This window comes from Urocampus carinirostris, chromosome 12 (assembly GCF_059441175.1).
Source record: "Urocampus carinirostris isolate Australia breed hairy pipefish chromosome 12, RoL_Ucar_1.0, whole genome shotgun sequence".
Taxonomy (NCBI): domain Eukaryota; kingdom Metazoa; phylum Chordata; class Actinopteri; order Syngnathiformes; family Syngnathidae; genus Urocampus; species Urocampus carinirostris.
Window position 1 is genome coordinate 22,081,378 of NC_142360.1, and position 14,688 is coordinate 22,096,065.

A 14,688-nucleotide genomic window follows, 5' to 3' on the forward strand; every position below is an offset into this window, starting at 1 on the left:
CTCAAAGTGCTATATAAAATATTCAGTTTACATGGAAAACAATCTAGACAGGCAGATTAGTATAAACCTTACTGGAATAGATTAAAGCCAATAAAACAAACATTGCATGAATAATAATGACCTATTGTCCAATGATATTCATGTCCATTGATTCATTGTATTTCCTTGTGTAAAGCTAAGTAATGAATACATTTATTATATTTTTATTATAGCCAACTGCAAAGGACCTCCCCTAAAATAACCATAATTCATTGTTTATATTATTGTCACTATCGGACAATCACAATGCTGTTCTTTGATATCCTTACCCTTAACTTTCACTTTTTAATAGACAACAAGTTGTTGATCACTGTTGTGAGTTTCTTTTCATTATAACTTGGGCAAAGTTCCAGAAAATCCTAAGCACAGTAAACCGGATATGTAGACGTTGACCATTAAATGTCCCCTCAATCATACAGTAGTCCATTATTGAATTATTTAATGTTGTGGTTGTTTTTAACAAAGGGATACTTTAAGTGGCTTTGTAATGGCGAATTCAATGTATATTTTTCCGTTAAGTGTCCGTGTATTACTAAGTGTGTGCATGGATGCAGCCATAGGGATGAATGCTTCAGTGTCCTCCCCTGTTATTAGGCCAGCCCTGTCATTAGAGGATTAAACAGAGGCTGAAGGGACGCTTTGCTTGTACCTTACCTTCCTGTGTGTGAGTCCAAAACACCTTGATGACCTTTACCATTTGTATCCCGACATTTTTCTTTTGTGGTTCCATGCAGAGAAGATAAATGTCACACCTGTGTTTGTAATGCTAATCCCAGGTGAATTTGACCTCATTCAATAATAGTGCTTGACAAAAATGTTCCCCAGATTGCTCAAAGCGACGTGCTAATTGAATGGACTGGTGGAAAAACGGTCATTCTCTTGAATGCCAAAAGTCACATCTATCACGGCCTGAAAAAGTGAAAACTTTGGAAAAACGGTCACACCAGAGAAAGTAAACAGCAGGTGATAACGCGTTTAGCAGTGTGTGTTTTACATCCTACATTTTACATGATCACCCGCTTGATTTACTTTGTTTGCTTTTCCACGTCCTGTAAGTTACTATCACTCCTCGCCCGGGTTCACACATCTCTCAATTGAGCAGGTAGTGAAATGATGTTGCTGAAAGGGAAACCGAAGCATGTTTTGTGGATTTAGGAGGGTCTCATATTGACTTTGGGCTTTACACTTTCAGACTGTCCTTTTTTGTTCTTTAGCTCAGATGCAGCCCCCGTGAAATATGTGTTTTCTACCAAGCAGCAGAAACTAGTGCAACACTTTTTTTTTTTAAAGGATATTCGAATCATAGAAAGATTTAAACATTTGATCTGCTATATTAAACGTTTTAGCTATTAAGGAACCCTTTAAAGGACATTGTGTTATTTAGCTCTTCCTAGTGGTAAAAAAAAAGAAGACCAATATTGATTTTGTTAATAAGCAAAAAAGGCATGAACTATCATGTAAAGGTGCATTTTCTTAAATACTTGTCCATCTATCTATCATCTATCCATCCATTATCTGCACCGCTTATCCTCAGTAGGGTCGCTGAGGTGTTGGAGCCCATCCCAGCTATCTTCGGGCAGTGGGTAGGGGACACTCTGAACTGATTGCCAGCCAGTCGCATGGCACACATTCATACCTAGGGACAATTTAAGACGGCCAATTAACCTAAGATGCATGTTTTTGGAATGTGGGAGGTAACCAGAGTGCCCGGAGGAAACACACACAAGCACGGGGAGAACATGCAAACTCCACAGAGGAAGGTTCGATCTCATGACCTCAGAACTGTGCCGCACAAGCGCTAACCAGCGATTTTTTTTTAACTTTAGAGCAAAAAATTGGTTAAGTAATCCTAAAAAGGAACAAAATAATCAATATTTTATTTTTCTCATGATTAATGACTATACAAATCCATGAGACTTGACTAGATTTGTATACTTTACTATACTTTAAACTTGTTTTACCTGCTTTAGCTCATCTCATAGTCACACTGAGAGATTATTTCAGATGCAAATCCACAAAACCTTTCCAGGAACAGTGTGCAATGGGATTTGATGTACTCATATCATTTAATAGTAGTATAAATGACCAAAAACACACATAAAAGGACAATATACACCCTGACTGTTAGGGAGAGGCCAGGTTAGAAAATAGTTTTGCTTTGCCCCATTGACTTAGATTTGTTGGCCTACTTTGAGGACAATGCAGGGCTTAGCAACAAACACATGCACACTCCTGGATGCATGCAGGCTCAGACCTGGTGAGCTACAACAAAGCGGACGCATCGAGAAAAAAGCTGCTTTGTTTGTTATGTGCTCCGAGCTCCTGAACGATCCAAACCACAAAGTCAAACTGCACAGGTGTGTGCTTTGCATATCTCCCTTTCAATTCCAGACCACTTTGTACCGTGCCGTACCGCTGTGTATGCCATTCTCAGCAAGGTCAGCCATAATGATAAGCCTGGCGCGGGGCACAAACGGCTGAGTCGTAATAATAATATAACACGATTGAGCAGAGGTAGATCATTACCACCACTCAGTTTACTTACTTGCCTAGTTATCAGGAACAAGCTTCCAATCACACATTGTTCTGTTGTGCCGTTCATATCCATTTACACGCTTTGCTCTGTAGAAACAAGTTCAAGGTACCGTATTTTCCGCACTTCTCCCCAAAAATAGTCTCCCCAAAAAGTTTTTTTGTCATACATTTTTCATCATTTCTTGCCAGACTAGAAGGCGCTGGAAATTGAGCCTACATTAAGAGCTTCCATGTGTGCAGGTATATATTCATGCTATGAATTACAATATGCCGCTGACAAAAAACGCAAAACATTGTATGCAATAGGAATCGCACCCGAGTAGTGGCTGCGAGAAAGCCAACACCTTACTTGGTGCAACACTGATTTGCACAGTGCATTTTTCACCGGTGCATCAATTACCGCTTGGTTTAATATGTATGCAAACGTAAAAAAGCTTGTGTAGTATTTTGTTGCAAGACTTTCTTTTTTCTAAATTTTCCAGCAATCATCGGTGAAGAAGTGGAAAGACTGCTTAACCCATCAGAATGCACTATGCAATTCAGTGTTCTTTGTACCGTGAGTGACAAACTGTTATGATGAGATAAGGTATAATGCCTTGTCGCATTTTATTGGTACTACTAGCGGTAAGGTGTCGTCACTCTCACCGCCACCACTCAGATTTTTTTACCGTTGCATACAATGTTTTGAAATTTAGGTCATTTAATCATTGCTCGAATACAGTAACACACACCTTCAATTACTGTCAGCATTTCCAACATTATCCGCCGTATTCTGCAGTATTAAAGGTGCACTAGGTTATAAGGCACACTTTTAAATTTCTAGCCAAATTTGGGTTTTGAGGTGCGCCTTAAAGTTCAGAAAATCTGGTAGTTTATGATAAATGCTTCCCTTCAGACAAAAGCAACAAAAGAAAACTGCTTTTGTAGTTGATTTTTTTTTCCAAAGCATTTTCAGCATCAGCACACAGGGGCCGAATAGTTGACAAAGCAAGCAGACTTTCACTTTGTACAGCTGCGTGTACATTCTATTCACTTCAGCCGCTCCCATAGAGACTGTTGTTAGTGGCTTCACAGTTCCAGGCCATTACACCTAAAGGGGGACACGCTGAAGCTACATACACAGATTTTATGTTACTTTTTGTCATAAGCCTTGTTAACTTTTGCACTCGGCGGTGTAGCAGCCACGCATCCGTGTCTGAAACGTTAACTCGAAGCGTGCGGGGGTTGTAATTCACCAGGAATTCCCAGCTGCATCGGTACGCTAAATTTGCGGTCATAATTCACAAGGTCTTTTACTGGAATGATGTGGGTAACTTTTGGGGCTCTTCTCTACTATAGCTGGTTTAGAAGTAATTGAAAGGATCTCGACCATGCTTTTTTAGCTTATTGGTTTCTTTACTTGGGACGATAAGCCACACGAATGTGAGTCTTGAAACGCACATTGCAATCTTGGTTTTGTAAATGTAGCCTGATTTGGTTCCTCCTTGGCCTCAGAACCTCTTAAACTACTCGCATTTGCTGGATATTGTAGTGCTCCTTAGAGATTTACGGTAAAATCATTCACATAAGGTTGATATATGAGAAAAAGTAAAAAAAATGTGATTTAGAAAACATTTGTAAGATATATTTAGAAGGCTAAATATCGCAGCTTCTATAACTTTTTACGAATTCAAAATTGTGGTTTCTGACACATGATTGCTAAAAACTAGGTTGTCTGAAACATTGAAAAATATCAAATGTCTGGCTACAGAAACATTTGAGACCACCAGTTTAGTGCCAAAGCAGACAATTTCCCGACTTCAATCCGAACCGTGAAGCACTGACAGCATCACTATGTTGATACAGCTCATTTCCTCATTTCATTTTCTACAGTAACTAAAATTATTTTGTTTTTGTTTCACGAGGCACTCACTAAATAAGGTATTTTCATTGTTTTTCCCCTTTAACTTCATGTCTGTTAACCCAGTTCCAGGTTTTATACACATACTGATACGCTTAAAACTGCACATTGTAACAAATTTACCATCAAAAATTAAAATAACGTTAAGGGAATTAAATGAGTTGTGATCAGAAGATTTTTAAAAACATGTACCACAGCATACTTTGGGGGGGTTTGCTATATGTAGGTTTTTATATGGTTTTATCTTTGGAATTTCCTGATCCGATACCGTAATCAAAGCAAGCCCCATCACCTAGCTACTGACAAGATGCAAATTAGACGTGGTCTTGATCAGAACTGGGAACAATATTTTTTCAACATGTTCCAGGGGGCACATACCTCTATATTCCCTTTTGTGGAATAGATTTGAAGCAGGATCTGTAAGGACATGCTGCAAGAAAATTAAAGTGGATACTGTATAGAGTGAATAAAAAAATAGATGTTGGGGGTTTTAAATGTATATGTATAAGTATTGTTTTGGCACTAGGTTTTGTTACCCTCCTTAAATGAGTCGGAAACAGGATCCAAAATAGGGACATCCCTTATACAGTATATAATTGGCCTTTTAAGACTGTGGTATTAAAACTATTTTGGAATGGTTGTTAAAAACATGTGAATGCAGTATCCAAAATAATTTACTTACGGTTTAATGCTTTGATCCATGTATTGTAATTTGTGGGCCATTTGTGTAACTCATTTGAAAATATAGTGAGAAAAGGATAAAGGATTTAAGAAGGCCTTTTTATGATGTTATGCTTTTGTCTGCAACACAGTGGTCAAAATAATATCAGTGGCTCCATTTCTTGCCTCGAGGTCTAGGTTATGAAAAAAAAACCTCTACATTTATGTTCTTCCTTCCCCGCTAGCAAAAATCTGGCAGCATTGAAAAAGAAAACATGGATGAAGCGTAAGTCCGGGTAATGGAGGTTATAGTATAGAGTATTTGCAGCAGTGAGCATAGCCACCATATGGTGTCGTGTTTATTTGCAAGTCAAAAGCTAAAGTGTTTTGTTTTGTCAGAAAGCAAACCATTTGAAGAGTCCTGACCTGAGTTCCCATATAAAGCCGGTTCTTTTGTGTTAGCCAACTTTATCGCCCCTCATTCAAGCCTTCTGTCAGCTTGTATATCATGTCGAGTTTTACGAGCCGTTACTGTAAGCCTGTGTTTGTGCAAGAAGCAGAACTTTTTCCTTCTTGGTGGTTTCTGTGTTCCAGCACAGGTCTAATTAGGGCTAATTAGTTTAACAAGGAGGTGCAATAACTTGGTCCGCACCACTTCACAGATCTACCGCCGAGATGTCTGTCTGGGGTTGTTCCGTTTAGGCTCTTACAGCGCTTCAGTTTCTTAACTGACAAAATTGTTCTTTATTCACACTTTGGATTATTTAGACCGGTATTTCTCAACTGGTGGGTCAAAAGTGTGTCACGGACCTGTTTTCAGTGGCTCGCAGGTATTTGCTCAGGAAAATAATTCAAAGAGAGGAAACAAATATCTGAAATTACATTCAAACTACCATATTTTCTGGACTGTAGGGTGCACCTAAAAATACAAAATGTGCCAGAAATTCAACAGGGCAACTTAAAATCGAGTGCGCCCTATAAACCAGAATTATGGTAAATAAAATCAGAAATGCATAACTACTACTAATAGCTTCAACATAAGGTTACCATTAATGAGAAAGTCAATTCATTTTTTGGGTGAAAGCCACTGATGTTTTGCATGTTGGATTTCATTAAAATGCAACTAATTGAGCCTTAAACAGAAAAGGATTACTTCAAGTCGTTTAAGTTTTGCTGGTCATTTTGTTTTGTTTAAAAAAATAATGAATGTTTTCCTATATCTTGTGTAAACTGCATATTTTTTATATTCTAATTTCAGAAGTTGATTTTTTTTTTTTTTTTCAATTTTGTCACGTCTTGAAATCAGGGTGGAATGGTGGGTCCTGAAGTCAGACCAGTTGAGAACCAATATCTTAGACGTTCATGTTATCGCCACTAGATCATAACATAGCGAAAGTCTTCAAGTTTTATGACAGTAGCTGTAAATCTAATATAGTTTTCTAGTGATTTCATACAGCCTTTGTATTGTTTCTCTAACCTGGATATTCTGGTTTGTTTGCAGAGACACTGATGGACACTAAGTGGGCCACTACAGAACTAGCCTGGACTTCGCACCCTGAAACTGGGGTGAGTTTAAATTCTTTCAGATGCATATACACATTTACAATCACGTTTTACAACTTTGGTCTTCTGCACTGATTTGGTAAATTGAGGTTTAGTGAAATACTTTTCAGACTCAAAATTGAAATCTTAATTATATGTTTCCTGTGAACTTAAGTTTTTTAGCTTACTATAGTTTTTCAGTATTCTGTTTGATCATCTAGGCCACTTCAGTAGCCTACCCTACTGTATTACAATCATAATGACAAGGGATATTTTTTTAGCATAACACATCTTATTTACAAACAATGGTAAAAAATTATTTTCAAGTTCGGCATTGAACGCGTTAACTTAATTATTTTAGCAGTTGCGTGAACGTAGTTTTACACCCGCACCAATTCACCATACTATGCAAGGGGGAGCTGTTGAACAAATATAATTGTTTCCCTAATTTTCTTATTGATTTGAAAGTAATAAAAAACCCAAGTCACCCCTCCTTCTCCTGATTCCTCACAAATAAAATGACACGTCAGGTTTGCTTTGAGCTCAGTCCTTCAAATCAAGTTAAATGGTCTGGCTCGGGCTTTAATACCTGTAGCCCCGGGTCAGGTCGGGCTGGATTTTTTAGTCCTGATCCCATCTGTAATTCAGTGGTTATGAGTCATGTAGAACGTGAGCCATTTTATCATATTTACAAATAAGTGTTGAGCTCCATCTGTTTTCGGAACTGTTGTGTCAGTTCAAATTTATCGGTAAATGGTGAAACGTCCAAGCAACAGCATTTGGAAAGATTAAATATTTTTAATCCTCTTGGTTCAATTTTCTGCTAAATCAAATGCAGAAATTATATTGTAATTTCAACTATATCTTGGCATTGTTCTTCCTCATACAGTTGAATCTCCCACAGTCTTGACCTTTTCTCGACCATACTTCAAAGCTTACCACCACTCCTCCCAATGCCTTTGTGTGGCCCTTTCATTGTGGCCCTTGTGCTCTGAAAAGTGGGCCCCCCGTTTTTATATTTTGTTTACACCCCAATACACTGACAGCAAAATTCCTTTCCAGCTGTTCCAAGTCAGCCACCCTATTTATCCTTCTTTCGCTTTTTCTTTTACAACAAGCAAGTCGCCCTTAATGGAGCCCGATTACTCGAGCTGCAACAATCAAATGGCCAAAACCCCCCACCACTCCTCACAGTCGTCCATCTTTTTCTCCTGGTCCCTGGCCCGCCTCCCCATCAAAGTTTCAATGTCGCAGAAAAGACCAATGGGACATAGTCTACAAATTCAAAAACACCACTCTGAGCCACAGATGCTCCTTTGGAAAAGACAGGCAGTCACCAGAGCACTTTCAGATTTTGAAACCGTTTCTTAAAATATTGCATGCTAAAAAAAAGTTTGGTCTAGTAAAATAACGTCCAAGCCAAATGTGTACCATTCTGTGACTTTGTTTGATTTGACATTTCATTGAAACCAACACCCCCAAACATTTGGATTTTTACGCTCCATAGTTTTCATCATTTTGTTTTAAACCCACAATACAGGGTCGTTGGTGGTCAATGAACCAACAAGACTTTGGCAATTTCATTTTTAAACCCTAACATTTTAAGTTTAAAAGCAAAATTTTGAGGGTTTTTTTCAGAGCAAATCTAATATTCAACTCCCCTTAATTGGATCATATTTTTTCCAACCCCAAATACCAATAAATTAATCTCTCAGTAATTGGGGTTAATGAAGAACCCCCTCGCAAAACGTAGCAATCTGCAAAGTAGAAACCTTTATTTATTTATTTATGTATTACTCAAAAACAAACCCAATTTGCAGGTTCAAGTGGTGAGTTTTAACTAGAGTCACTTTTAAGCGGAGGTCTCAAATTAAAATTAAAATTACTCGATAGACGTCGGAGCCAGGGTCTGGGCAACTTGGGACCAAATCGGTGATTTCTAACAGAAAAGCTCTGATAAAAAAATTCCACCGTTCTGAAATATCATTTATGAAAATAAATGCTCCACAAAAAATAAGAAATACAAAAAGGACTCATCAGTAATAAACAAGTTATAATTTGCTTAATACTTTTACATTCAAGTTTCATATTAAGGTGAGGGCCTCAAACTATTATCTTGAAGGCCACAATCATCCTGCGGACCTCTGATTTACAGTATACAAGATCATCGCCATCAAATGTGCGTATTGTTTCTCTTAGCATACAGAATTATTATTTTTTCTTAATTTGTTTTTAGAAAATACTTGTTTCATAGGAGTGTAGTAGTAGTGACTGAGTGAAATCCAGAGACCACAAAGCACAAGAGAGAAATGTCATTTCTAAAAACAAACAAAAAAAAAAGTAAAAAAATAGTCCTTAAATAGATCGTCCACTCACAGACAACACTACACTTTCCTGAGAGGCTCTCCTGGCTTGTCTGAGTCACGACGTCTCTGTCTTGTTTTACAATGTTGCACAACACAACAAAAACTGCACAAAATTCCCCCTTGCCCACTCTTGGCATTGCAATTCCAATAAAAACAGACATATGGTGCAGTATGCAGGGGGTCCTGTGGCGACATCATTCAATTTTGTTTTTCTACTTAGAATCTTTGTGAAAGCTTCATTTCCAAAACAGCACTTGTTTAATGACATCAAATTGTGGAGATTTAGTCAACACCAGAGATTGATGAACAGTTTATCAGTGATATTGAGCCTTGTCGGATACCCTTTTTTATCAGTACAATTGATATATGTAATTCCACAAAAAAAATACTTGACCTAGAAAAACATACATGGCAATGTAGCATTTAACCTAGCATTTTCAGTTCATAAAAAAATGTGTAGTTTATGATCACAAAATGATTATTGGAGGGTAAATAAGGATGGTATTGGCATGTTAACGATGTCTGGTATCAGTTTCCAATTAAGGGGGAAACAGTTATGTCTGTAATCAAAGAGTAAGGTTTAAGAGCCTGACATGCATGGGAATGTATTCTGTTCTTTTTACTGTTTATTTCCACAAAACCACAGGGCTCTTTTCATCTGCAGTCCTTGCTACTTGCCAGAAGGTACTTTTAATCCGGGGGCCAGACAATGGCCATATAGTTGCTCTCCATTGGAGCCTTTTGGGTCTTAGATGAATAGCCCTGTATTTTGTCACATCTGAATTTTAGCCCTAATTGGAATGCACAGACCTTAAAAGAAAAATATATAACTAACTCCAGTGTTAAGGTTCCCATGTTTCTATGCAAACTCAATTACCAAGTAGTTTGAATTTAGTATCACATAAGACCTCTCTTTGTTCACTTCTCCTTATCTTGCACAATTATAACAATACAAATGTCGAAAGGTCAATCTGATGCTTTAGATAAGCAACATTCTTCATCTTTAAGGATTAACGACTAAACCATAACATGACCAGATAAACCATTCGGTGTTGCCTCTATGGTTTAAATTTGCTGTGAAAATAAATGATAGCTAAGCTTAGCAAACGAACACACGCTGAAAAGCAGAACTGGTCCCCAGCACATACCCCCGTGCAGAAGCACGATACTCACAGGAATCGTCGTTTGAAGCGAGACCGTTTAATTGCGGTGTCCTCATTCGCGACGGGAAATTGCATTAGATTGCAGCGCCTCACACGAAAGTGTTTTACTGCCTCGTTTGCGTCGCCTCGTTTAATCGAGGCGGTAATCAAAGTTTAAGAAATTTGAATCCAGTTTTGTCCTGAGTAATTCACCCTGAGGGTAATTTATTGAAAGATGAAATGGAAAGAAACACACAGGAGGTAAGCTGTTTTCCTGTTAGAGGATGTTAAAAATATTGCACTTTGGTTCAAGCCTAATTGGCTATCAAGCAGCATGTATTATCCCTATAAACAGGTAGTAGCACTAGGTAGCTGTAATTGTATCTAAACTGAACGTTAACTCTTACTAGGGGATCTCTCAACCACATATAGTTATGTAGATACCCTTGGCTCTGTATATTGTGTTATACTAGCAAGATATTACTTTTTCAAATAATAACACTCCCAAAGTAGATGCCGAAAGCATTTGAATGGGCTTTATTCACTTTAACATAAGTGCTATGAATGAATGGTCTTTATTATTATAACTTTATAATAATAAAACGAAATCCGAGTCATCTGTGCAAGAAGCGATGAAAAGAGCCACTGGCGAGCAGAGCGGCCGGCCAGCTGCATGCAAGCATCGGGAATTCTCAGGTTAAGCCATAGCTCTGTGATGGTTAAAATACAACAATGACACATGTAGCAGTTTCCCACAAAGTATAGCTCCAGGTCATCCATTACATAGGTATTGGAACTGAGATATAGGCTCGGCAGGGTTGCTTGTGTGAGTTATGTAGACGCAGCAATAGCCTTCTTTATAGTTAGATAGATAGATAGATAGATAGATACTTTATTCATCCCCGAAGGGAAATTCACATTTCCAGCAGCATCCCTGAGCTGAAAACAATCGAAAACAATCGAAAATAACACGGGAGCTTCTGGAGTGGCTGCCATTCGTGACGGCGCCGGAAGAAACGATTCAATTTGAATCATGTACAAACAAACAAACCGGCCGAATATGAACACAAAACTTTCCTGGTTCTCACCTGTAAGGCCTTTATTGTTGACATATTCCTTAATATCATAAAAAATGGTTTTTCACTTACCATTGTTCACCACATGTAATATCTTCATCATGGTTATTAGTGCTACCTTTCCCTGATCCCATCTTCTCCTCATCGGTTGTTGAGTCCAAATGAGACAAGAACCGGATGAACTATGAGCTCAGGGCTGTAGGATTTGATTACAGATGCAGCGTCTTAGTCTCTTTGCTCATTTGGAAGTTGGTTCTAGGTTCTCAATGGGGAAATCCGGTCTGGAACACAATTGCTTTTGTCCATTGGGTTTTATACATAGTTGACAAAAATGGAAAGCTGTTAGGTGCTGCTTCAAAGATTCACGTTTTTCTAAGTTACTCCGATGAATATGTTTGCCTAGATGGTAGTGTGCCCGCTTTGAGACTGGGAGGTCGCTGGTTCGCGCCTCGGCCGAGACATACCTAATTGGTATAATGGCGGCGCCCTCTGTTGGCTGCGGCTGCATCGATTCGCTACAACGGGTCAGGTGTATCGACATTTCGTTCTGTGTACATTGTTACAAAGAATGACAATACAAAGGAAATTATTATTATTATTATTATTATTATGTTGAAATAATGCTTTTCAATAGCATCCCTTCTGGCTAGTTCTGCAATGCCAAGATATGGCTTAAAGGTACACATATCAACAAATAATATAACAATCTGGTCTAACCTGTTTCTTTCTTACTTTATAGTGGGAAGAAGTGAGTGGCTACGACGATGCCATGAATCCCATCCGGACTTACCAAGTATGTAATGTAAGAGAACTCAACCAGAACAACTGGTTACGCAGTGACTTTATCCCAAGAAAGGACGTCCTGCGCGTGTATGTGGAGATGAAATTCACTGTACGAGATTGCAATAGCATCCCAAACATCCCCGGCTCCTGCAAGGAGACATTCAACCTCTTTTACTACGAATCTGACTCGGACTCAGCCACCGCAACCAGTCCGTTCTGGATGGAAAACCCTTATGTGAAAGTGGACACGATTGCCCCAGACACAAGCTTTTCCAAGCTGGACTCAGGACTGGTTAACACGAAAGTCAGAAGTTTCGGGCCCTTGTCCAAAGCTGGGTTCTACTTGGCCTTCCAGGACCTCGGCGCCTGCATGTCTCTCATCTCAGTCAGGGTTTTTTATAAGAAGTGCTCCACGACTATTGCAAACTTTGCAGTTTTTCCAGAAACAGCGACTGGAGCTGAGGCAACTTCTTTGGTCATTGCGCCCGGAACCTGCGTCCCTAATGCCTTGGAGGTGTCTGTGCCACTGAAGTTGTACTGCAATGGAGACGGGGAATGGATGGTTCCTGTGGGTGCCTGCACCTGTTCGTCTGGTTTTGAACCAGCTATGAAAGATACGCAATGCCAAGGTGAGTAAAACTGCAAAAATGGTGTTAAAACCTGGATAAGAACTGAAAAAATAAATCTTGAAAACTTTTTAAAAAATGTATATTTTCAAGTAAAATGTTCTTGTTCTAGTGGTCGATACTTTTTTTTGCGCAACATAATAAAGAACTTTAAAATGTTGAGTTAAAAATTGAGATTAAGTGTTCAGCATAATTATTTTGTAAAATGTATTAAACTTAGATAAATAATTGAACAGAAAGACTAGCACGCTCAGAGACTTTCTTAGCCAGGACAACAACCAACCAAAACAAGAGCACAAGACTGTGAAAAAACACATTGCCTGTGTAGAAAATTGGTTTTCTCATTTTATTTATTGAATTATTTTTTTGATTATGTTGTTGGCAAAATTCGTGCTAAAAAGGGCCCCCGAGCATGGAAAAAAACTGAAATTTATTTGGTGTATCAAAAGATGAAATTGACTTTTATTCATATTTTTATTATATTTTATTATATTTATTTTTATTCATATTACTTATATTTTTCAGGATTACTTTGTTTTATCTGTCCTCTAAAATTTGTCTCAAGTACTGTGAGTAAAAATAGTGTGATAATGAGATCACGTAAAATGCCTTTTCCTATATTATCTCTCTCACTGGTGGTCTACTAGTTAGGATTTGGCGCTCTCACTGGCTCGATTCCTGTGGCATACAATGTTTTGTGGTTTTGGTCAGCAATGTTTTGCGTTTGATCAATCATTGCACAATAATGTAATAATATCAATATATGAGATGTACTTTAAAATTCTGGCCTATATATATATATATATATATATATATATATATATATATATATATATATATATATATATATATATATAAATAGGTTCATAATAGTGCCTGCAAGGGATACAAATCCTGACATTGTCAGCAGGAGTTTGCCCTTCTGGCCGAGCTTGATCCAGGCACGTTGCTAAATAAATGGAAATGCTGTCGAGGCTGCCTATTCATGAAAGCAGGGATGTCCCTGATGATACTTTCAAGGCCCGATGCAAAACGCGGACAGTTTGCAGAGGTTGAGAGCAAGGTGAATTTAGCCAAGCGAGGTCTCGGCCGAGATAGAGTGCAGGTGACAGCGGGGAAGGGGAAGGATAAATGGAAAGTGTGCGTCCGGGGGTACGGGGGCGTAAAATTAGGCTTGGCTGGTGTGGGACAAATGGAGACAGTAGGATGAGATAAGGGCAGGGAAGACGCCAACGTTATTGACGAGAGGCGGTGACGGAGGGTTGCTTGTGTGTATGCACGCTTTGTGCATTTTCAGCAGTTAGGGTTCAGTAGACTGCACGGTGAAATTGACTTCAATCCAATACAAGGGCTGCATCATCAATTTTTCCTTTTACTAGCATACAGACTATTTTTATTAACACTTTGTGAGGTCAACTTTTGAAATCATACAGAAAAAAATACTGTATTTTTTGCACTATGAGGCAAACCCCCAAATAATAGTATGTTGTCATATATTTTATGTAGATTAATCCCTCGGTTAATGTTGACCAAAACCCTTTGTGAATAGTGAAAATCCGCGAAGTACCATCGCACATTCATAAAAGACCCCAAGGGTTAAACTTACCTCGAAAGGAAGTCCTTCCCAACTTAGAGTATACGACTGTAAGAAAAAAAACAACAACTATTGATTTACACATAAAAACACACAACACAGAATTGCAATTGAATGAATGCTCTTAATGGATGCTCTTAATCGTCATTACCAAAAAGTACAACCAAATTAGATGGACTCTCCTTTTAGTGTAAGAAAGTGACTAGCTGGCTGTATTCCAGCATCGGTTAACCTCGAAATGAGGCAAAATTGGCCGAAAAAAAGTGTTCCGGCCATTTTCTCAACCGCATCAAACTTTCTTATTCCACTTTCATTTCAAAAGAGACGGCTCACCTCTTCTTTACACTATACACCAATCATATGAATAGATCCACTAAATATTAAACACTAAACATATCAAAGTTCTTAGCACACTGGGGATACAG

The 14,688-nt window shown here is 38.4% G+C and overlaps 1 protein-coding gene across 9 annotated transcripts in view; it reads left to right on the plus strand.

Moving 5' to 3' along the window:
* ephb3b (eph receptor B3b) overlaps nt 1–14,688 on the plus strand; it is a 98,056-nt gene that overhangs the window by 45,515 nt on the left and 37,853 nt on the right. For all 9 annotated transcript variants that reach the window (XM_088350113.1, XM_088350105.1, XM_088350106.1 and 6 more), the window contains exons 2-3: nt 6,636–6,700; nt 12,000–12,672. In XM_088350113.1, the coding sequence (XP_088206239.1) occupies nt 6,636–6,700; nt 12,000–12,672 (738 nt within the window). The remainder of the gene's footprint in view (nt 1–6,635; nt 6,701–11,999; nt 12,673–14,688) is intronic.